Source organism: Myotis yumanensis, unplaced genomic scaffold (assembly GCF_028538775.1).
Source record: "Myotis yumanensis isolate MYYU_CA2020_CCGP unplaced genomic scaffold, mMyoYum1.0.hap1 SCAF_13, whole genome shotgun sequence".
Lineage (NCBI taxonomy): Eukaryota > Metazoa > Chordata > Mammalia > Chiroptera > Vespertilionidae > Myotis > Myotis yumanensis.
In genome coordinates this window covers 24,385,043-24,409,623 of record NW_027223764.1, presented here as the reverse complement: position 1 = coordinate 24,409,623, position 24,581 = coordinate 24,385,043, and the positions used below count along the sequence as shown (strand labels likewise).

General features: G+C 37.8%; 1 protein-coding gene across 8 annotated transcripts in view; it reads right to left on the bottom strand.

The window, feature by feature from the left end:
• Positions 1-24,581, bottom strand: part of CPEB3 (cytoplasmic polyadenylation element binding protein 3) — a 179,111-nt gene that overhangs the window by 76,253 nt on the left and 78,277 nt on the right. For 6 of the 8 annotated variants that reach the window (XM_070432705.1, XM_070432708.1, XM_070432703.1 and 3 more), the window contains 2 exons: positions 18,323-18,379; positions 8,186-8,209 (listed from right to left, as the gene is read on the bottom strand). In XM_070432705.1, the coding sequence (XP_070288806.1) occupies positions 8,186-8,209; positions 18,323-18,379 (81 nt within the window). The remainder of the gene's footprint in view (positions 1-8,185; positions 8,210-18,322; positions 18,380-24,581) is intronic. The other 2 variants (XM_070432707.1, XM_070432709.1) reach the window with 1 other exon arrangement.

Genomic DNA, 24,581 nt, shown 5'->3' with positions numbered 1-24,581 from the left:
TTGGTTATGGATACTTAAACTTTCCAAGGTTTTAAAACCAAATCTCTGTTTTAGTTAGTACTAAGAGTACCATAGACTTTAATAATAAAGTGGCCCTTAGAAATGAAACTACTAAGAACTCACACATACATGATGTTTCCCTAACTGTGGGTAAGAACTAAGAAGCCCATCCCCAGATCTCTAATCAGAATCTGTGGAGGTCAAACTTGAAAATCTGCACTTTTAACAGATTTCCCGTGAACCCTGTGCTCAAATGTAAGAACCATGGAAATTGCCCATCTATAGCAGGCAGCCACCGAAAGAGGTACTGTGTGAAGTATATAGATAGAGCGTTGGGAAACATCCAAGCTCAATCAAGTTAAAGGAAGTATATCCTCAGGAATGGACTGCAAAATCCATAATCTAGTCCATCTCACTGTAACGTGACTGCCCTGAGTGCTGATGGAACAAAAAGTAAGTCTGCAGGAGGCATTTAAAAGAAGTGAAGAGGAAGAACTTGTAGGTTCACCCAGCGCAGACCAACAGGAGATAAAAGGATTTTATCATACTGGTGGGATTACTCTTCTGTGGGACCGAATGGCTCATTTGATATTTCCGTAGCCTGACAACCATTTATTTTCCTATACTCCAATGACAAGCTCCTGAAAGACTATAAGTGAATTTAGTGTGTTGCTATTGTGAAGAGGTGACTCTTTTTAAAAACATATATATTTTATTGATTTTTTACAGAGAAGAAGGGAGAGGGAATAGAGAGTAAGAAACATCGATGAGAGAGAAACATCGGATCAGCTGCCTCCTGCACACCCCCTACTGGGGATGTGCCCGCAACCAAGGTACATGCCCTTGACCGGAATTGAACCTGGAACCCTTGAGTCCGCAGGCTGATACTCTATCCACTGAGCCAAACTGGTTAGGGCAAGAGGTGACTCTTGAACTAGCACACAAGTAACCAGCCACTGACGCTGTATTTCTGTGCATCCATCTCCATAATAAATTAAAGCAGTGGTGTTCTGATTTGTCCAGTGGTCCCTTGTGAGGCTGGTATTTGTACATTCATTTGGTTGGCATAAATCCATCCCCCTCAGGACAAATCATCCCTGGGAAGACTGGTAAGGTTTAGTTCCTGAACATGTGTTACTAGAAACAGACCCTTGAAGAGGCTGCACCCAAACTGCATCCCATAAACAGCCCTGCTTCACTAACTAGCATCTTTCTGATGTATTTCTTTTCTTTAATGAAAACATTCCCCAAGACCAAATACTTAAAGTAAGCCATTTTACCTAACAAAAAATTATATTCTGATACATCTAGTATATAAATCTGCTTTAACCTCATGATACTTCCATATAAAATATTCATATTCAATATTTCAACAGAAGCCAAAGAAAAGCTTCTCATCTGCTATGACTTGGCCATTTGGCTTTCTTTTCTACCAAATGGTCTGGTTTTCTGATATCTATTTTCAATTAATAACCAGAATGTGCCCAGCCAGCATGGCTCAGTGGTTGAGTGTCGACCTATGAACCAGGAGGTCACGGTTCGATTCCTGGTCAGGGCATGTGCCTGGGTTGTGGGATTGATCCCCAGTGTAGGGCGTGCAGGAGGCAGCCAGTCAATGATTCTCTTTCATCATTGATGTTTCTACCTCTCTCTCCCTCTCTCTCCCTCTCTGAAATCAATAAAAACATTAAAAAAATAAAATAAAAAAATAACCAGAATGTAATTTTTGGCCCAGTAATTAGAAAAATACTCTCTGAATGCAGAGATGACTTAAACCTGAAGGACCCTTATAAGAAAAATGCCAAGTAAGAAACCTGCAAAGCACTATTGAAGCAAGAAGGCTCGTCCAAGATAACTCTACCCTAGGAGGCTTCCTTTCCAGCTGGACTGCCAAAGCTGTTCCGACGTACCTGTGAGCCCCCACCAGCGCCTCTGCTGTCAATCAATAGCACCAGGCCGCTTCTGGCCCAGTGCATGCATTCCAAGCCGGACTCTTTTCATCTTAGTTTTGCAAATAGCTCAGGAAATAGTCACTTTGGGAATTTTTTTTAAGTGGATTAAATGGAATGACTCCCTTAAAAAAACTGCCCGTAAGTCAAGAGAGTCAGGTTCTAAGCTATGCATTAATCTGTGACATTGGCCAAGATATATCACTTCCCTGAGTCTCATTTACATATTGATATATTTAAACTAGATGAGATTTTTCAAATCTCTGAGGGCAGCAGAATTCCTTTTATTACACAAAAGTCTTCCATAAAACCCTACTATACAAATAGATAGAAATGCATCTTTCCTGGTATTGCTATGTGGGTATCTCCTGGTTATCACAAGCTGAATCTGTTTATAAATGAACTCTTGGCATCTACTTTAAACCTATTCTCTCCCACTCCTATTTCAATATGTAGCTTCACAATCCATACAATTGCTCAAGCTAGAACCTGAACATCATTTTCAGTCTTCCTTCTGATTTACTTTCCACATTCAATTCTTCAATCTAATGCCATCAAAGAGGGTAGATTCCAACTCCCATAATCTATCTTCCATTTGTTCACTTCTTTCCAATTCCATTGCCATTACCCTACCCTAAAACATCATCATCTCTTGCCTATCATTCTGAACTAGACAGCCCACTTCTGTCACAACACTCCAAACAGTAGCCAGAGTGCTCTTTGAAAAACATAAATCCAATCACTTGACCCTGGCTTTCAAACAGTCATAGATTTCCTCTTGTACTTGGACCAAGTTCAAAATCCTCACCAGGAGCTAAAGCCCAGCATGATCAGATTTCCTTCCTTCCTCCAGCCTCTTTTTAAGACACTCTCCCCTCTCCCCTTCCAAGCTCAGCCATTTTGGGCTCTATTAACTTCCTCAAACACACAAAGCCTTTTCTTTCGTCAAGTCCCACCCCCCTTTGCAAAAATAACAGCTTTATTGAGATATAATTCACATATCATACAATTCACCCACGTAATCCAATAGCAGTTACTCCCCATTTTCCTCAAATCTCTCAGCCCTAGGCAACCACTAGTCTACTTTCTATCTCAATAGATTTGCCTATTCTGGACACTTCATAAAAGTGGGATCTGTGATCTTTTATAATTGCCTCCCCACCCCCCCCCACCCCCACCCCCACACACAATACTTTGCCTAAAGCCTCTTAAAATAACTGTCTTATAATGTCTGGAATTTTCTTTAAAATACTTGAAGGGGGGAATATATGAAACAAAATTGGCAAAAATGTTGATAATCACTGAAGCTAAGTAATGGGTATATAGTTCATTAAGCTATTCTATTTTTGTGTGTGTTTGAAAATTTCCATAATAAAGAAGTTTAAAGATAGCTGTCTTTCCAACTTTTCAGTTTCAATTTAAATAACATCTCTTCAGTGAACACCATCCTATGTTGGAGGGAACCTCCCATTTTTCCTGCCTAGTTCTTATCATAACTTTTGAGTATAAAAATGTTTGTTTCATTTATTTATTGTGTGTCTCTCTCCTACTAGAATGAACACTTAGCAGAGAGACAGAACACATCTAACGTCTAGCCCAGCATATGACCCAGAGTAAGCACACAAACACGTAATGAATGAAATTAGGGTGGCCCACCAAGAGCCCCTCCTTCGTTATTTCTTTAGGCACCTTCTTGCAAAGGTGAAAAACTAGTGTTATTCCTCATACCATGTCCTGTGCTCAAAGTTTCCTATTACAATGAACAGTAACATTTCAGAGATTTTAATCATGAGCACTCAGAAATTTCTTTAGCTGTCCTTGTTTCACTCTAGAACCAACCATTCCTTTAAACAAGAAAGCTCACATAATCAGATTTGAATAAGCACGGTGGCATGCTTGCATTATGGTTTCACTGCTATAGCTGATCTCTCCTCCCTTGGGCAGGCTTTGGCAGAAAGGCCCAACGCCAACTTGGTATACAAATTTGTCTTATTGACTTTTTAGAACCACTGTTATCAACTAAGCCATCCATTAATGTCAATAAAGTTTCTATGGGTTAAATATACACAGAAGTACATTTTACAACAGCAACTCCAATAGTAAAATAACTCCAAACATTATTTGTATTTGCTCATTTACATTGTTTAAAAAGATCTTTTTTATTTTCCTTGCTGCTCTTTGATTAAGAAATGCTGTTAAGCAGCAAGAGCACTGCCACACACCCAACATGTCTACATATGGACAGAAGTCTCCCAGAGTCCATAAAAATTCATGTACAATGAAAAACACAACATATATTTTGGTCAGGGGTGCTGCTAAATGTAAGGCAAAGGTCCTGTATACCACCTGTTAGACTAGTTTCTAACAGGGGGCGCAGTTATATAGGAAAACACATATCAGAGCTTGTGAAAACCAGAATACTCCTAAGAAAAAACAACAGAATACTCTTGAGAGAAAATGCTACAATGCTTTGGTGTCTTTTTGATTCCACAAGGGAAATCAACATGTGTCTACTAAAACACATTTCTACAATAAAAATGAGTATCAACAGAAAATGTAATTGGATGTTTAAATACTTTATACACAATCAATATTCATTTTCAAATCCTATTCTTTCATATCTAATTCTTCTTCTTCCCTAACCACTGCCACTTCAACTACACTACTGGAAGCAAAGAGTCTACCCTCCAACACTTGTTTCCCCACCTAAGCCTTCTGTTGATGCCCAAGTTCTCTCTGGTTTTCATTATTTGTTTCGTGAAACCCTCCTAAAGCCTGACATATCTGTGTTTGGGAGTCTTCCCCTCTGTTTTACAACCATTCATCAAGGCAGCACAGCCCATCTCATTGCCAACCTCGCCTGTCCAGCTGGCCCCCACTGCACACCTCAGGGACATATCTTCCAAGCAACTGGTCATGCCAATCTCACCTCAAAGCTTTCTTTCAAGTTGAATCACATACCTAGAGTGCCTTGCCTTCCCCTCCTCTTCCATTATCGAAAGTGTTCCTGAAATTCTACCTATTCAAGGCAGCTTTTCCAGGTTCAGGAGAGGTGAAAGATTCTACTGGCCTAATTCTCGCTGACAGATCTCAAAACTGCGAGGTAATTCCCTTTGCTTCCTATTCCTAAAATATTTACCGACATATATAGGGTGGGCAAAGGTAGGTTTATAGTTGTGAGTACTTGAAACACAGAATTTATTCTTGTATTATTATTTATTAATTATTGTATTATTTTCCATACAAACTATAAACCTACTTTTGCCACACTCTGTATATGTAACACATAGATTATGAGTTATAGCTAATCTTTTTGAAAAATTAATTTTTATTGATTTGAGAGAGAGAGAAAGGGAGAGGAACAGGGAGAGAGAAACATCAACTGGTTGCCTCTCATATTCAGGGGATTGAACCCACAACTTGGATATGTGCTCTGACCAGGAATCAAACCTGTGACCTTTTGGTGTATGGGACAACAGTCTAACCAACTTAGCCACATTGGCCAGGGTGAGTTATAGCAAATCTTAACCATAGGTAGAATAAAACAACATACATCAGCAAGCTTACTTCTTATGCTTTTTGGGGTAAGTCTAAATTTTGTTTGGAGGAAACAAATCAAGTATTAATATAATCTCTAGTCACACAAATATGTGAACATGAGAAAATCTGCCAGTTCATCAAATTTATATTATGCAGCATTGGCCCAGATGAGTATATTTCTGAGAATGAAAGTGGATATGAGGTACACCTGCCCCATCTCACCTAGCTATGTCACTGCATTTAAAGAAGATGACATTTCTTCTTTTATAGCTTTGGGAATAGAAGACCAAATAAAAGTATGGAACAAAGACTTTCTTTCCTCATTACAGAAAGTCAACATTCATCTTTTACTATTCCCCCCATGTACACACTCATATTCATTCTCTCTCTCTCTCTCTCTCTCTCTCTCTCTCTCTCTCTCTCTCCATTTACAACTATCAAACTGCAGACTTACAGTAAGTAGGGATCAAGTCATCTAGGCCAGCGGTCGCCAACCTTTTGGGCCTCACAGACCACTGGTGGTCTGCTGATCTAGTCAGTGTTTAGCTTAGTATTTGATGCAAAAATGATCATGGCTTCTGAAAACGATTGAGTCAAAACTTACAAATATATATCGAGAAGGTAACATGGAAATAGGAAGAGTAATTCTTTTTCATGAGTTTAGAAACTACAGGTGATCTTATATTTAATATACTATAACTTGTAAAAAAATAATTTTTAAAATATAAGGCCAAACTCTGTTCTGCATAGATGTGGGTTTACTTTAAAGCAGTCCTCATTACTAAGCATTGTTAAGTGCTAACTATATGAATTACCACAGTGTCAGGGAAAAGAGACAACTGTCCTCAAAGAACTTATCTCCAGTTGAAGAATCAGGGCACCCAGAAAAGAAAGGAAGAGTGTAAGGCAGCAGAAGCAGAGGAAAACGCTGGTGAAACGGGGAGAAGCCAGATGATGGGGATCCTGAATGGAAAGGGGGGTGTGACATGGACACAGTGGCATTTCAGAAAGGTGAAATAATACAAATGGAAGAAACCAGTGGGAAAATATTAACAAGATCTGGCGACTGATTTGTGTGTGCCTACTCCCCCGCCATCGACCCTCCAGATGGTGTTTATCTTACATGTAAAATGGTCCACTCCCTATTCCTTCCTGAGAGTGATCATTTTTCTAGCAGCCAAAGAAAGAAATGGTACAAAATGATTTCTAGTAATGTTATTTTCTATACTTTAAATTTAAAAATAATTTAGCCTAAGCCCTGGCCGGATAGCTCAATTGGTTGGAGCATGGTCCCAACACGCCAAGGTTATAGGTTTGATCCCTGGTCAGGGTACATACAAGAATCAGCCAATGAATGTGTAAATAAGTGGAACAACAAATTGATGCTTCTCTCTCTAAAATAAAAACAAAATAATAATTAATTTAGGTTAAAAATGTTAAATGGTATTTATTTCCAGGGTTAAAAATAATCAACAACACAAATGTTTTTCTTTACCATGAGGTGAAAACAGATTCCACCATGAAAGAAGGTTTCAATGGCAACTCAAATACATATTAGGCTCTGCCAATATTCATCAATTCAACAAATATTTACCATGAAATAAATAATAAAATATTATGAATTTAATGTTATCGTCTCTTCAGGATTCAACTACAAAGTCAGAGACAGCCAATGAAGGGTAAACAACACCCAATAAGCAGCCAAAAGACAAAGGTAGCAGATTTGCCTCTGATCTTAACTTGAGATCACATAGCAAGTAAATTACTTCATTTCTCCCACTTTCTACAAATGAGTTGAGTCCCAAAGCAATTTATATTTCTGGAATGCTTTTAGTTTACATGGATAGGTTTTCCTTTCCCATTTTTTATACTATAATTTCATTAATACTCTTGAGGTTGAACAAGACTGGTTCTATTACCTCATAATGTACAGATAAGGAACCAGACTAAAGTGATAAAGCAATGATTACAATCTAGGTCCTTGATCCTAAATCTCATACTCTTTCTACTACATCAAGCTTACCTACTTCCTAAAATTATTTGGACAAACTATAGATGTGGGAATACTTTAGAAAGGCTAAAGCATTATACAAATGAGAGCAATATTATTTTGTTTGGGTGTGACCAGGAGAAAATGCAAGTTCTATGGGGCCTAGCAACTATACAAGTTGGGGATCCCTCTTTAACAAAAAGAACACAAAAATAAAGATCGTGGAGGGGGCTCATGAAAGTGAGGTTCCCTGAAACTGAAGCTTCATTTAGCTTCAAGGTAAATCTGCCTCTGGATATAACACACACAAAAATTCACCAGTCCACCTACTAAGATCAAGAATTGCCTTCTAATACCCAACTTCTGCTTCTAAGTGGTAGGAGAAGAACACAGTGGATACAGGACCAAAAGAAAAAAAATTTTTTTTTGTATCCCCTCAAGATCATTCACGATAAATCATATAACAAAAACTTCCCAGTAGAAATAGTCTTTGCTATGTCTTTATTAGCATTAAAGAACAAATTACCAACTAACAACAAAAAATATATAATGAACATATAAGAGAATTATGTCACTAAAATAATTAAGATAGGACATCATACCACACATTAACTGTTTTACACACACACACAGATATAAACATACACACAATCATATTTACTCACAATTTGGCAAGCAAAAGATTTCATTAAAAAAATTTTTTTACCTCGTCTCCGCCCATAGCTCCTGGCTGCATGTAAACACAGAAGAAAACCATGGGTATTTGTATCAAAATGATGAACTTAGAAATAAAAAAAAAAAAATTCACACAAACCTTTCCTAAGTATTCTCAGAACTGATCTGGAGATACTGTTTAAATGGACTGCAGACATATTATATTTAAAAATCCTTTATGAAGCACAAGTTAAATCACAACCTTAAAGGGAAAAGGGAAGGCAGGGGAGGGTGGGTGGGAAGAGATCAACCAATGAACTTGTATGCATATATGCATAGCCCATGGACACAGACAAAGCGGTGGTGAAGGCCTGGGGGGAGGGGGGGGACTGAAGAGGGCTGGAAGAGGTTAATGGGGGGGGGGGGGGCAGGGGAGGACCTATGTAATACTTTCAACAATAAAGATTAAAAAAACAAGAAAAACAGAATAGCAACCCCTAAAAAGGAAAAAAATAAAATAAATAAAAATAAAAGGGTTCACCAGCAAAAAAAAAAAAGGGGGGGGGGCGCATTCAACTGGACGTGGCAGCCATTTGAAAAGACACACTGGGTGCTTAAGTTTCACACGATTCATAAAGATTTACATTGTGGCCCATTATCTATATCAGATATAGATAGAGTTCTTTAAAATTTTTTTCTAATTTATACATATTCATTTATACAATATATTATCATCATCAGACATCACCTAAAAAATTCTCACTGGTGGTCATTCTGAATTCTGAATTTCTACACACACACACACTCCAGAGAGTCCCCTGAAAACTATATAGAAATTTTACACAAAAATAACTCTTACTTTACAGATGTTTCTATAAAATTTTCAGTGACTAAGTTTCTCTTGGTCTCCCCATACTTTCCATACAGTATCATAGATGAGGGGAAAACATTGTATTTGTCATCTAGAAAGTGAACTGGAAGAGTAGAAAGGGATTAGTGTACTGGGTATACCCCAGGTCTTGCTGAAGAATAGAGTACTTTGAAGATTATCTTCCTTAAACCTCAAGGCCCACAGAATGCACTGTTACGGTGTTTAATAGAGCGAGACTGTGGTATCATACAGAAATTGATAGGAGATCCTGTTATCTAAGATTATTTTCAAAGTGGAAAGTTTCTCAAATTGAAAACCCCAGCTTCTATAAAAAATAAATGAAATCTTTAATCAATTTTTAAAAATATGTTTTATTGATTTTTTACAGAGAGGAAGGGAGAGAGATAGAGAGTTAGAAACATTGATGAGAGAGAAACAATTGATCAGCTGCCTCCTGCACACCTCCCACTGGGGATGTGCCTGCAACCAAGGTATATGCCCTTGACCGGAATCGAACCTGGGACCTTTCAGTCCACAGGCTGATGCTCTATCCACTGAGCCAAACCGGTCAGGCTTTAATCAATTTTTTAAATCATGGAGTGTCATAATAGCTTAAAACCAAGAAACAAGGATAATCTGGGATTGTATTTGCAGTATAAGATAGTAATAAAGAAAACTATTTCCTTCCTAGGGAAAGAATTCAGACTTTGCAGCTAGAAATTTAAAATACCAATTGGCCCATCTCATCTTCTGTAAGTTTTCACTTTTCTTCAGACATACTCATGCTTCCCCAGTTCAAGCTCTACTTCCTCCCTAACTCCTTCTCTCACTATAATGTTCAATTTTTAAAAAAATCTTTCTTGCACTTACAAAGCAGTTACTGTTTACAACACTTACAAAGGAAATGCATTCCCCCCCAAATTTTTTTTTTAACTTTTACACTTTTCATTTTTTGGAAGCTGGAATTCATCTTCCCATAGAATGTATAATAAATGGTAGTTAGTTTCTTAGCTTGGCCTCCTAAAAAGCCTACTTCATTTATAATAATATGAATGAATTAATAACAGGTAACATTCAAAAGAGATTAAATAGGTTTTGACATCCTACCACTTATTTTTTTGTCCCTTCTCCCATTCCCAATGATGTCATGCTACCCAACACCCCCAATGCAAAACCTCTACTTAGAGAAAAAAATAAAGCATTCTGTATGTCAAAATTACTCATTTCTCTTCCAAACAACAAATTTCCATTCTTTCATTATATCTAATTTCTAACCAGATACTCAATGAAAAAGAATATGATTACAATACTAAGGTACAAATGACTCATCAGACCTAAAGGACAAATGAGAATGCTGATCAGTCAAGTCTTTATCTGCTAAATATTCAGTAATAGAAACAGATCCAGTGAACAGATCCAGACCGGTGTGGGGACAGGAAGAGCACCCTGAATTGGGGACTGGGGAAGATTTGGAAAAGACATACTGGGGAGTTTTAATCAAAACTTCCTTAAACATGATTTTTATATATTCTTTGCTTTTTCTATTCTAATCAAGGACAATAAATTGATTCATGTCAGCCTAGGGACTCACGGAGTGAGTCCTTGCCTTGTTTCATGGAGGCAAGATGGCATATGGAATAGGCAGCCAATTCAGTAATCTCAGATGCTTCAACTTGCTTTCTTCATTCACAATGGAATTTAATTATGTGCTACCTTGGTTCTAATTTCAGTGTTTTATCTATGATCTCTATGATGATGATTATTATAGCAGCTAAAATTTAATGAGGTACTTACTGTGTGCCAGGAACAGTTCAAAATGCTTGGCACATATTAACAGTATTCCCCATGATTTTATGACATAAGTATTCTTAGACTCTTCTCTCAAATGAGGAAAATGGGACACAGTATTAAGTATCTCACCTAAAATCACACAGCTAGGAAGTGGTGAACTTGGAATATAAATCTAAGCAGTCTGGTCCAGATTCCACAGGTTTAAACACCACACTGTACTGTTAAATTCCTAGAGAGCAAGGTTGATGTCGTCTACTACTTCTAGTATCTTCTAATGAACCTGGTAGAACGCTCTGTACCAAGCTGGTATTCAACAAATACGGCTTGTTAGCTGAGTACGCAACCGAGGGAGGGAGGAATGCATGCCTTGATGGCCTTTAGAATGTAGGCCAACCCTGTTGGTGATTAAAAATGTGCTCATATGAGGGCCATTTGCAAATAGACTAATTAGATTCAAACACTTCCCTAAGGGAGAGGTAATGACATGAACACCAAGTAGAGAAACTTGGGAGCACAAAGGCAGTGCTTTCCCATGAGAGCAAATAGGAATTTTAAACAAGAAGAATATTGAACATATAAATTTAAATGAGCCAGCACAAAACAACCCCACACAGGCAAAAGAGGGGGTAATGTGACTAGTTTCATCTACATGACATATTCTATGCTAGTGTTGATTTATATCAGATATAATAAGATCTGATATACTTTAAAAGTCGTATCTACTTCCTCTAAGACCTTTAATTCTTGGTTATCAATCATCATAGTCATTACAGATAAAATTCTTTTATCATTTCATATGTATTAAACAATTTTGCACCTCATAAAATTACATTTAATTTTTAGGAGTCAAAAGTAGTGGTTCCCCTTGGCCAGGGAAGTATTCACTGGAAGGGAGCCTAAGAAGGGTTCTGTGGTATTGGTAATGTTTTGGTCTTGATCTAAGTTCTGGTTATAGGGCTGTGTTTAATTTGTGATAACACATCAAGCTATGTTCTGTGCATGGTTTGGTATGTATATTATACTCCAATAAAAAAATAAAAACATTACAAATATTTTAGAATGGTTCACTGGGAAATGCTACCATTTTTGTAGTCTTTGAATCATGAACCTGAATAATCCAAAATTGAAAAAGAAAAGTAAAGAATCATTTTTAATCCATCGAAATACATATAAACGGCCAGATGGAGGTGTCTTTGCTGAAGGTCACATTAAGCTACGAGCTGCTTCAGGGGCACCTTTAGGAGTCAGCAACAGGGCAGAAGACATCAAGACCAGAACCAAGAACTACCAGACTGCCCCTTGACACCCGCTTCCCCAACTAGAACCAGAGCAGGAACTGCTGGCAGAACTACCTGGACTTGCACTGCTGTGAGAAGGCAATGACCGCTGAAGGGGGTGATGTCTCCGTGTGCAAATGGTACCAGTGTGTGTACAAGTCCCTCTGCACCAGGCAGAAAGCGTGTTCCCTGGGAAGATCTGAGCTGGCTACACCCACCTGTCCTCTGCCCTCCAACCTTCTCCCAGGGAGGTGAAGGGGGACCTGGATACATCTCACCCTGGGATCCTGAAGTATGGCTTAACTAATAATAAAAACTTGTTGGAAAAGTATAAAAAAATAAAAATACATATATACACATATACAGAGTGGAGTGAAAGTAAGTTTACAGTTGTGAGCACACGAAATACAGAGTTTATTCTTGTATAATTATTTTTCCGTATGAACAACTGTAAACCTACTTTTGCCCTACCCTGTATATATATAAAGGTCCAGGCAGTTGGCAGTGGGATAGGCCAGAGTTATTCTAAAAATAAGTTTACATGATCAATGACTAGTACATTGTGAATGGCACTCTCACGCTAATGGAACGGTGCCTTGTTAGCCATACGAGAAAACGCTGTAAAGGGATCATCTGTTACTCCTTATGAGTTGGCCCATAATTGGTTTAAAATAGCTGCACTCATACATAGGATTCCCCAAGGGCATGTTATGATCTGATTTAAAAATCTAAAGTAATTCTTCAACTACATGGATTCACCCAAATTTGCTGAAGTTTCTCTAAGCAAAGTAACATTATATACAGGTTCCGCTAGAAAGGCTCAAAGACAAGGGGTCGTGGGGAGACTGAGGTCTCCATTCTGTTGTGGATCAGGAGAGCATGCACTATTTTCAGGAACTTAAGCAGAGTCCCTGGGAAGCTGTATTGATGAAAACCAGATGAACAAGATACAAGAACTTAATAGAACATTTTATTAACTGGCTTGGAAATATCTGTCAGGACTAGTAAAAGTCAACTTTTTTTACTAGAAAGAAATTGTTTATTTCTTTCCTTGCAATAAAATCAGTTTCTTAAAAACACCTTGCAAACTTATTTTTTGAATTCCACTTCAGTAAGCAAAATTGAATTCTATTCAAACATCTAATGGCCCCTGTCCAGCTTCCATCTAAGTATTTATTAGTCATGCAAAAAATTCCACCAAAAGATGAGTTAAAGATCTTAAAGTTACTAAAAGAATGTCCCCTTTTCCCTAATTAGATTGTAAATTCCCAAAGAGCAGGAATGATGGGAGTTTATCTCAAAAATGCTCCTCTCCTATCTTTGTCTTTATAGTGGTAGGTAACATGGTTTTAGGCCAGTGATTCTCAATCTGGCACACTGTAATTTGAAAGATTAATTTCTCTATAAACAACACGAACTTAGCAGGTAAAAATTATGCTTGAAGGGATGGGGTACATTTTCACCTGCTATATTTACATAAAGTGTTTGGATGTTTTAAAGTCCCTTCTTCCTACCATTCTCTCTTTGACTTTTCATATTTTTCTCAGAAAAATCTTTCCATTTCATTTGCAAGCCTAGAAAGTAACACTAAACAGTAAATAATACTAGTGTTACTGACATACTTTACAAAAGAGAAGAAATACCATGAAGTAAAACGTAATAACCTATTGATGATTTATCATGCTCCGGGCACTGTAGGCTAAATGTTAACCAAATCTATTCTAATTGCAAAGCAACTGCCATAATATACATTTCCAGATGGACACACTGAGGCCCAGGAAGGTGACTGGCACCAGGTGACTCAGCTACTAAAACAGGGACTGAGTCCAGGTCAACACTGACTCCACCGCATTTATTCTTTTTTTCCCTTTAAGTTGAGGTATTATTTATATTCAATAAAATCCAACCACTCTAAGTGTACAGTTTGATCAATTTTGGTAATAATTCAGTGAGGTAACCACTACCATTATAATCAAGATATAGAACAGTTCATCTCCCTAAAAAATTGTCCTTATGCCCTTTTGCTGTTGAACCCACAGCCCCTGGCAACCATTCATTTGCTTTCTGTACTATAGTTTGTGTACCCTTTTGACAACTTCACATTAATGGAATAAATGTGTTTGGCTTCCTTTATGTAGCACACAGTATTTGTGAGATTTATCCATGATGTTGCCTGTGTTAATATATTTTTCTTTTTTCTTTTTTGTTAATCCTCACGCGAGGATACTTTTTCCATTGATTTTTAGAGAGAGTGGCAGGGAAGTGGGAGAAGGGAATATGGAGAGAAAGAAAGAGAGAAAGATCAATGTGAGAGAGACACCTCAATTGGTTGCCTCTCACATGCACCCTGACTGAGGTCGGGGACTGAACCTGCAACCCAGGTACACACCCTTGACTGGACATTGAACCTGCAATGCTCTAACCACTGAACACGCTGGCCAGGGCAATATTTCTTTTCTTTTTATTGCTGAGTAGTATTCCATAGTACTAGTATGGAAATACCACAGTTTACCCATTCCCCAGTGGTTATGAAATGAAATATGCCCCCCCCCCCAAATTTATACACTGTAGCCTTAACTCCCAATGTGACTGTTTTTGAAGATAAGGTCTTTAAAGAATTAAGGTTAATGAGGTCATAAGGGTAAGGCCCTGATCCAATAGGACTGGTGTCCTAATAAGAAAAGGAGATACTGGGACTGCACAGAGAAAAGCCATGTGAGGGTCAAGAAAGAAGGCATCCATCTGCCAGCCAACGAGAGAGGCCTCAGGAGAAACTGACCCTGCTGGTACCTTGTTCTTGGACTTTCAGCCTCCAAAACTGTGAGAAAATAAATTTCTGTTTTGTTAGGGCAGCCTCAGTAAAGTAATACACCAGTTGACAGACATTTGAAAGCCTTTACTCTTAAATCCCAACACTGAAGAGCCAGTATTTCAACCTATCAAGTCCTTGAAAGTACCCAGAAATTTCTTTAGAGTTTCCACAAACTTCATTCTCTAAGTGTTTGCTTTTAGTAGCATCATCTAAGATGAATGAAAAATAACTTTGCAATCAAATTTTATTTTATTTCATTATTACTACCATAGCATTAGTTTTTTATTCATCATTATACTTAAAGCTGTTATTTTATGAATTAAAATCAGTGTTTTAGTAGGTATTTTTAGATTCCACATATAAATGAGATCATGTGATACTTATCTTCCTCTGACTGGCTTATTTTATTTAGTATAATACTCTCTAGGAATATATTCATTTTAAATAAAAAAAACCAGGTAAGCTGCCCAGGTAGCAAATCAGTAATGGATCAAGGATTTAAACCCAGATCTGTTTGCCCTTCCTCCCCCAAACTGCATTATTTCCACTATACTAGGCTGAAGAAAAAAACTTATGCAATTATCAAAGGTATCTGTGTGGGAAGAGCAACAAAGAAAAGAAGGCAAAGTTGCATCTACTTCAGTTTACCTAGGGATCCTGTGCATAACAAGTCCTGGAAAGCAGACTCCCAGTCTGCGCTGCCTAGAGGCCTCGTTGGAAGTATGGTTAAAATTCCTGCCACTAACATGGAAGACTATGTTCTGAAAGTAAAACTGATCCTTCTGGAGGTGCACTAATTCTCTAAGATCAATAAAGTATTCTTTAGCTAACTCTTATAAAGGAGCTAAATGCAACTTGAGTGATCTTTCAGGGAAAACCCACGAGTAGAAATCACACTGGATTAAGAGACTGACTGGCAGAATAAAGTGTGTGTCCAAGACACAGATGACGATTTGCTGGCTGCATGACATCAGCAAGTTCCTTTACCCTTTTTAGAAAATGAAAACACTGCCATGTTTTAAACAAGATTACAATAAAGATGAGATGAATGAGCATCATTTTCAACTTTCCTATCAAAGTGGCCCAATGGCAAAGGAAAATGAATCAAAGAGCTTTTTAAAAAAGATTCTTAAGAAATGTTTTAGAGGGACAGGGAGAGAGAAAGAGAAACATCAATTGGCTCCTACCAGAGCATGTGTCCTGATCAGGAATCAAACCGGCAACCCCTTTGGTGCACAGATGGTGCTCAACCAACGGAGCCACACCAGCCAGAGTGACCCTTTTGAGGTTTTAAAATATATTACAGAATCATAGAATCTTCTGCATGAAAGCAATCATTAAGATGACCTAATTTCAGTCCCCTTTTCTTAAAGATGAGAACATTTAGAGGCTAAAGGGGGCAATTTAAGTAACATGCACCAAGTGGAAAGAACATAAGCAAAATCTCTTCTTTAAAAGCAGAGAATTAAAGAGAATCTAAACAAAGTATCCAAACCTTTTAGAAAGAAAAATGTCTTCTAGCTTCATTTTTACTTTACACAGAAAATAAAAAATTATATCCTCTCCCTCTTGCAAAAGAGAACTCACATCATGTCAGATTCAATCTTTCCTCAAATACACACTCACTCCTTCAGGCAGACACACTACCATGCTGTCCTTTCCTTTTACATTCGACTCTACATTTAACCACCTGGCTGAAGTGTTTTCACAAACTTTCACAAAATCACAGAAGCTCAGCAAGTTAAGCGTGCCTATTCATCTTCACCCCAATGTACCTACATCTAGAAAAAAAATTAGAGGTAGCACAATCTGAATGTAAAGTGAGCATTCTTTTAGAAATTAGAACATAGAGATGAATACTCTGGAGTAAATTTTTATTGTTTCTAAGACCCTCAAAACGGGGATACTAGCTCTTTAGAACAAAATGTGCGCACAGTGAATGAGAACCGCACTGTCAAGCACTGTCATGGGTTCTCTGCAGAGCTCACTAGGAGGTAGACTGCATGTTGGAGCCAAAAGAAATATGAAATATATATTTTAGAGATAACCTGAAATCTGCCCTAAGGAACTCCTCTGGCATTTTAACATCCCTACTCAAGAGGGAAAGGGGCTATATTGTACACAACCCTAGATTTAACCAGGATGTCCCCCAGGTGTATCAAGAGTTAGCTTGTATATCTGAAAGGATAAGAGTGGACAACCTGATATCACTCATTTGATAGAGGAGAAAATTAAATCAATGGCTGTATAGGTCCTTCTGACAACTGATAATTTCAGTTTAGATGACCTCAGCAGTGGTAATTCTCAGAGGAAAAGAACGTACCAGGAACACCAAAGAATGGGGAATTGGCCCATTCACACTTAGGAAGTAGTACTGAGAAGTGAGAATGCTCACCAGGATACCCGTCTCTCTCATCAAGTCAGGACTGAGAATATGATGTCTTCTTCAAAGTATTTATTTGATCCATAGACACTTGGGAGGAGAATTGATGCCAGCCAGAAATTTCTTCCAGGATTAACTAATACGATGACTTTCTGGTTAACAAGGTTTTGATGCTCCAGAACTCAATCCAATAATTATTACTGACAAAAATACTTCTAACCTAAAAAGCTGTTGACACCTATATACTACGTAAACTCTATTAATGGGATGTCCAGTTTGAACTGTGGCTATCTACCAAAATGAGAAAATTCTGAGTTATGCATAAATAAGTTGACTTAGTCCTTCACATTATCTAACCCACTCCTCCCTCTGTCCCTTCACCTCCCTCCTTTCCTCCTCCTCTTTCCTTACTCCACCTCCATGGTATGCAGCAGGGGTCAGCTAAGTTCTCTGTAAAGGACCAGATAGAAAACAGCTTAGGCTTTTTGGGCTCTACCGTTGTAACACAACAGTAGCCACAAGACAATCCATAAATGAATGGGAGTGGGTGTGTTTCAATAAAGCTCTTTATAAAAGTAGGCAGTGGGCTCACAGGGCTGTAGCTTGTCAACCCCTGGCACACTGTAGCCATTCCCAAACTTTAGTCTCCATCACAATCACCTACAGAACTTGTTAATATACAGATTTCTGGGCCCCATCCTTAAAGTTTATGATTCAGCAGGTCTGGAGTGGGACTTGAGATTCGACATTTTTAATAAGTTCCCAAAGGATGCTGATGCTCCAGGGACCACACCTTCAGAACCACTAGTATAAAATAATGGTCTACATTTTACTCATTGAAATGTAATAAACAATTAAAAAGTGGAACTATCCCAATAAATCATCACTTAGTTATATAATGTCTAACCACTGGGGTGTACACCTAAAATTAATATAATACTGTATGTCAACTGTAATAGAAAAATTTAAAAATTACTAAAAAGAAAAAAAACATGGAAATAACATGCTGTAAACTTCACTGCTAATTTTATAGGATATTTCACATGAAGACTTACTGTTAAGTGCCATAATATTATCTGTTCCTGGATGATGGAAATTTATTCCCATGCGTCCTAAAAAATAAAATAATTTTATTTTAAGCACAAAGAAAATAATGCTTAATATAATCATTTCAAAACATTGTAAAATACCAACATTACAAAAAGCTAAAACAAATTAATCGACAACAAACAATGCTATCAAAGGCCATAGCAATCACAAAAGTTTTTAAATCAAATAATAAAATATACACATGAAAAATTTTAAAACAAAGCCAAAGTCTCAATAACAACAAACAAAACAAAACAAAACAATAAGCTCCCATTATAATCTTCTGAAACTTTAATGCATCTCTGCATTCCGATTTAAACATGCCAACTCCCTGAAATAAGCATTTTATTTAAACAACCATTCACAGTGCCCTTCAAATTCAAGCAGAAAAATAATGAATTCAAGAACTATATAAACTTGAAGCTAAGGAGGAATAAAAAGATAAAGTTCTCATAGTGCCTCAAAAATGCAACGATTACCAGAATGGCAACTGGAAGAAAGATGGTAAAATTTATATAATGAATTGGGGAACAATGACTAGCTAAAAACCTGGGGTTCTTATTGCTGCCCCTATCACTAATTAGTTGTATGACCTTGGGCATAATGTTTATCTTCAGACCTTTGTCCTTATAGTAGTTACAGGGGTTGCAAACTTCTGCCCACACTGGCTGGCTACCTGTGTTTGTTCCCCTCCTTGAGCTAAGAATCATTTTTACATTTTTAAAGGGTTATAAAACAAAAATTAAAAAACAAATAATAATGTGTGACAGTGACCATGTGGCCCACAGGCCTAACATATTTACTTCTGCCCTTTACAGACAAAGTGACAAGAATAAATCAGATATTTCAACTAACAGCCTTCAAGGTTAAGAGCAGAAGATGTAGACATTTGATTTGCTTTTTCATTATTTATTTAGGAAAAGGAGGTGGGTGTTTCAAAACAAAAATGAAACAGAGAGAGTTTTATATGAGAAAAAATGTACTTAGTAAGTTTTCTTGACCAATTCCCACAACAAAATCATTACTGAAACAATGCTTTTGTGTAAAGCTAATATCTACGAACTTGGCTCTCCTAGGTTTTCATGTCCAATTGTGTCAAGAGTTAACATGAAATTCTCAGAAAAATGTTAATTTCAGGTCACTACCATTGTTTAAATAAATGTCAACAGCATTTGGGGAGAGAGTGGTGCAGAGAAAGCTGGAGATATGGAAGTGATTGACTCTTACAACAAATGCAGTGTTATAAACAACTGCAAAAGGCCAGTCATCATTTGGTATTGAATTCTGTTATGGGGTACTGAAGGCAAACAGCATTATCAAACTCTTCTGGCCCAAAAGGGAAAAATCACAGTATTTGCCTCAACTAAAAAGGAGGAATCATGAATTCCTTGTGAAATCAAAATCATCGTAATCTCTTAAAGACCCTCAGATCATAGTAATTTATGAAAGGTCATTTCATATGAAGGCATAAGGAAAAAACAAAACTCTTAAGTGTAATGTTGCTTGCATTGATGTGTGTGTATGTGTGTGACAGAGAGAGTAATTAAGAATGGAAAAATCATCAACAGTTGATGGATTCTGATGAAACTGTTCTAATTTTATCATAAAGCATTAAAGAACTTTCCAAAAAAATTATTTTCAGTTTTTATTATTTTAAACTTCCTTATTCGGAGGAAGATATTACATCTATAATTTTGTGGAAACTATTTTGCTAACATTTATATTATGGTAAAATTCTTTTTAATAATATATTTGAATGTTTTCTACAGAAAAATCATCATATTAGTAACAAATCATCTCTTAATAACTGAATTGACTGTTTTATTGTTTTTAATGAATTTTTTAAGATCTTTTCATATTTACCAGAAGCTAATAATTAGGAGTTTCAAAAACTACCAATTGTTAAAAGACAAATTTAACAGTATCTATGTGTCATATGTTTTTCCAGCTCCTAAGTCAAGTTAGAGTCCCTAAAAATTATAGTCTGTACCATATGCTGGGAGTGCTATCTCCTACCACCACCTTGATCAGAGCCTATTATAGGAAAATTTGTCACCAGAACAGACTTTGACTCAGTAGAGAGAATTTCATTCTGATTTTAGTTAGCTATATCAATATTCTCTCCATTATTTTCAGATAACCAAGATACTCTATGGATTCATTACCACCAAATACTAACAGACATGAAAACTAGATGTGATTTACACATATTCTGAGGTATTCACATTTAACAGTAAATAGCCCAGTCACTGCAAAGTCTGCCTAAAAATGTAACGAGAGTTCAAAATCACTGCCTATCCAAACTTTAGGAAATATTATGTAGAGAAGGTCTCTCTGCTCTTTAAGCAAGGAATATTCAGAGGTAAGTGTGGTTCTTAAAAGCTAGGTGTGTTCCCTAAACATTCCTAGAATAATAAAGGGTTATCAAGAAAGCAAAGTAAGCCCAAATTTAGCTTATCCTCATTCAACTTCTTTTATTTCTTGTGCTAAGATCATTAATGGTAAAGAATTATGTAGTTTATGCCTGGCTCATGTGGCTCAGCAGTGACTGAGTTGAGTGTTGACCCAGGAACCAAGAGGTCACTGGTTTGATTCCCGGTCAGGGCACATGCCAGGTTGCAGACTAGATCCCAAATAGGGAGCATGCAGGAGGCAGCCAATCGGTGATGTTCCTCTCTCATTGATGTTTCTATCTCTCCATCCCTCTCCCTTCCTCTCTCTAAAAATCAATAAAGACATTTTAAAAAGAATTATGTAGTTTACAATCACTGCATCAAATAATAGTTATTGTATGTTTCTGTATGCCCCTCTCTGCAGTCCTCCAGAAGTTGGATCCTTTTTGGACGCTTTCCATGAAGTTTTAGGAATTTTCAGCCAGGAAAAATGAAAATGAAAAGAAGCTTGGTAGCTTTCTAATTAATCATCCTCCATCTCATAATGATTTCTTCTGATTCAATCTTTCTAAAGATGCAGCAAAAACAAGAGCCTTGGACAATGTTTTGTAGACGAAGGCATCACTACTTGCTAAAAAGCAGAAACTTTTTTGTTTTTCCTGGTATCCTCCCTAATTCTGTTGGCCTCTTTGACCCATGGATCTCTGGATCAATATATTCAATAAAATATATTATAAAAAAAAACTCTGGATCAATGCCAGACCCACCAGAACCAATTATTTTAAAATAATCTATTTTTTCCCAACTAAATGCAAATTATTTTTAGTAAAACTACTTATGGCTGCTTTAAGCTACTTTCTTTACCTCTTCAAAAGTTCACGTTTAGATTATAAAGTGCAATATATCTTCGTTGGAGAAAAATGAGACAACAGAGAAAAATAAAGAAAACAAGATCACCAATCAGAGAAACCAAGATGGCGGCATAGGTTAACGCCAGAGTTTGCTGCCTCGAACAACCACTTCAAAAATACAACTAAAAGGCGTAACAGACATCATCCAGAACCACAGGAAGTCTGGCTGAGTGGAAGTTCTACAACTAGGAGGAACAGAGAATCAGAGGAGGCGCAGTGCTGAAGTAAAATACTAAGGTGCGGAGTGCGCGCGGCGCGGGCTGGTGGCGGAGGGCGCGGTTGACTGTTTCATTCCGGAGGGAGCCTCAGACTCTGAGCTCAGATCCGGGCGAGTCTCTAGGGACCCAGACTCAAACGGGAGAAGCGGGACTGTCAGGCTTCGGTCCCTCCGAGGTTTGCAGCGGTTGCTGGGACAGAGAGGCAGAGCCCCTGGAGACGGACTGAGAGCAGCCATAACTGCTCCCTCCTCTGCCCTGTTGATCCTGTGGGACCCACCCCGCCCAAGCCCTGCACAGAGCCATTTGCCGGATAGCCTCAGGCAAAGGCTAGATTAGCACCTCCCTAGAGGACAGAAGTTCTCCCACTGCAAACACAGCTGATTCTCACAGCCAGTTGGCCTGGAGGTCAAGTAGTAATTACCTTACCTACAACAATCAAGGCTTGACTACAAGACTGCTCACAGAGACCACAAGGGGGTGCACCAAGAGTGTCTACCTCAGGTAATTGGGACACTTAACACGGAAAGCCACTCTATCGACACAGCGAAGCATAAAAAAATGCCAAGACAAAGAAACAGGCCACAAAGGACAGAACCGGAGGAAAGCAGGCTACTGGATATAGAATTCAAAACCACACTTTTGAGGTCTCTCAAGAGGCTTCTAGAGGCTGTCGATAAACTTGATGAGATGTACAGGAAATCTAATGAGACCCTCGATGGTGTGATAAAGGACCAACTAGAAAGTAAGCATACACTGACTGAAATAAAGAATATTATACAGACTCCCAACAGCAGACTAGAGGATCGCATGAATCAAGTCAAAGATTTGAAATGCGAGGAAGCAAAAAACACCCAACCGGAAAAGCAAAATGAAAAAAGAATCCGAAAGTGTGAAGATAGTGTAAGGAGCCTCTGGGACAGCTACAAGCGTACCAACATCAGAATAATAGGGGTGCCAGAAGATGAGAGAGAGCAAGATATTGAAAACCTATTTGAAGAAATAATGGCAGAAAACTTCCCCTACTTGGTGAAAGAAATAGATTTACAAGTCCAGGAAGCGCAGAGAACCCCAAACAAAAGGAATCCAAAGAGGACCACACCAAGACACATCATCATTAAAATGCCAAGAGCAAAAGACAAAGAGAGAATCTTAAAAGCAGCAAGAGAAAGAAACTCAGTTACCTACAAGGGAATACCCATACGACTGTCAGCTGATTTCTCAACAGAAACTTTGCAGGCCAGAGGGAGTGGTAAGAAATATTCAAAGTGATGAATACCAAGAACCTACAACCAAGAGTACTTTAGCCAGCAAAGCTATTATTCAGAATTGAAGGTCAGATAAAGAGCTTCACAGATAAGGAAAAGCTAAAGGAGTTCATCACCACCAAACCAGTATTATATAAAATGCTGAAAGGTATCCTTTAAGAAGAGGAAGAAGAAGAAAAAGGTAAAGATACAAATTATGAACAACAAATACGCATCTATCAACAAGTGAATCTAAGAATCAAGTGAATAAATAATCTGATGAACAGAATGAACTGGTGATTATAATAGAATCAGGGACATAGAAAGGGAATGGACTGACTATGCTTGGGGGGGGAGGGGTGTGGGAAATGCGGGAAGAGACTGGACAAAAATCATGCACCTATGGATGAGGACAGTGGGTGGGGAGTGAGGGCGGAGGGTGGGGTGGGAACTGGGAGGAGGGGAGTTATGGGGGGAAAAAAGAGGAACAGATGTAATAATCTGAACAATAAAGATTTAATTATAAAAAAAAAAAAAAGATCACCAATCAAAGACAAGCTCTGTTAACTCTCTGATTTATAGTCTTCCAGTTTAGGAACTGCATATGACCAAAGGTTTCTTTTCTAAAATTGGGGATTATTTTATAATTTTATTTTTTGTTTAATATTTTGAATGCCTTGCTGGGACCGGTTTGGCTCAGTGGATAGAGCGTCGGCCTGCGGACTGAAAGGTCCCGGGTTCGATTCCGGTCAAGGGCATGTACCTGGGTTGCGGGCACATCCCCAGTGGGAGATGTGCAGGAGGCAGCTGGTCGATGTTTCTCTGTCATCGATGTTTCTAACTCTCTATCTCTCTCCCTTCCTCTCTGTAAAAAATCAATAAAATATATTTTAAAAAAATAAAAAATAAAAATAAATAAATAAATAAATAAAAAATAAATAAATAAAAAATATTTTGAATGTCTTAAGTCTTACAGTTATTATGGCATTTTGGAGGAGAGACAAATATATAACAGCAAAAGAAAAACTGATTCCAAATTCAGATGAGGCCATTTCTTTTTCCTTTCTTTTGTCCAACAAACACTGCTGTTTAATCAGCTGTGAAAATAGAATCAAGTGTGTGACATCTGGTGATTTTTGTTAATTCAGTCTGGTGCTGCCAGCGTGACATTTTGTCACCTGTCCATGGTCTGCTATTTTTAAATTGTTCTTGTCAGCTAGCTATCTTTTAAGTATAGTGTAAAATATAAGGTTTCGAAAACTGGAAGGCCTACTTGGTTTTGCTGAGTTGAATGATGCTGTGGAAATCTGAGGCTGTGTCCCACTTTTCCCACTGCACGGGGCCTGGTAAATGGGGGTCAGAGGGGATGGAGGGAGAGTTTGGAGAATAGGGTTCCATATGGTTATTCAGATTGTAAAAATCAGTCTCATAAGCTCAATTCACATTCATATTTAAGAGA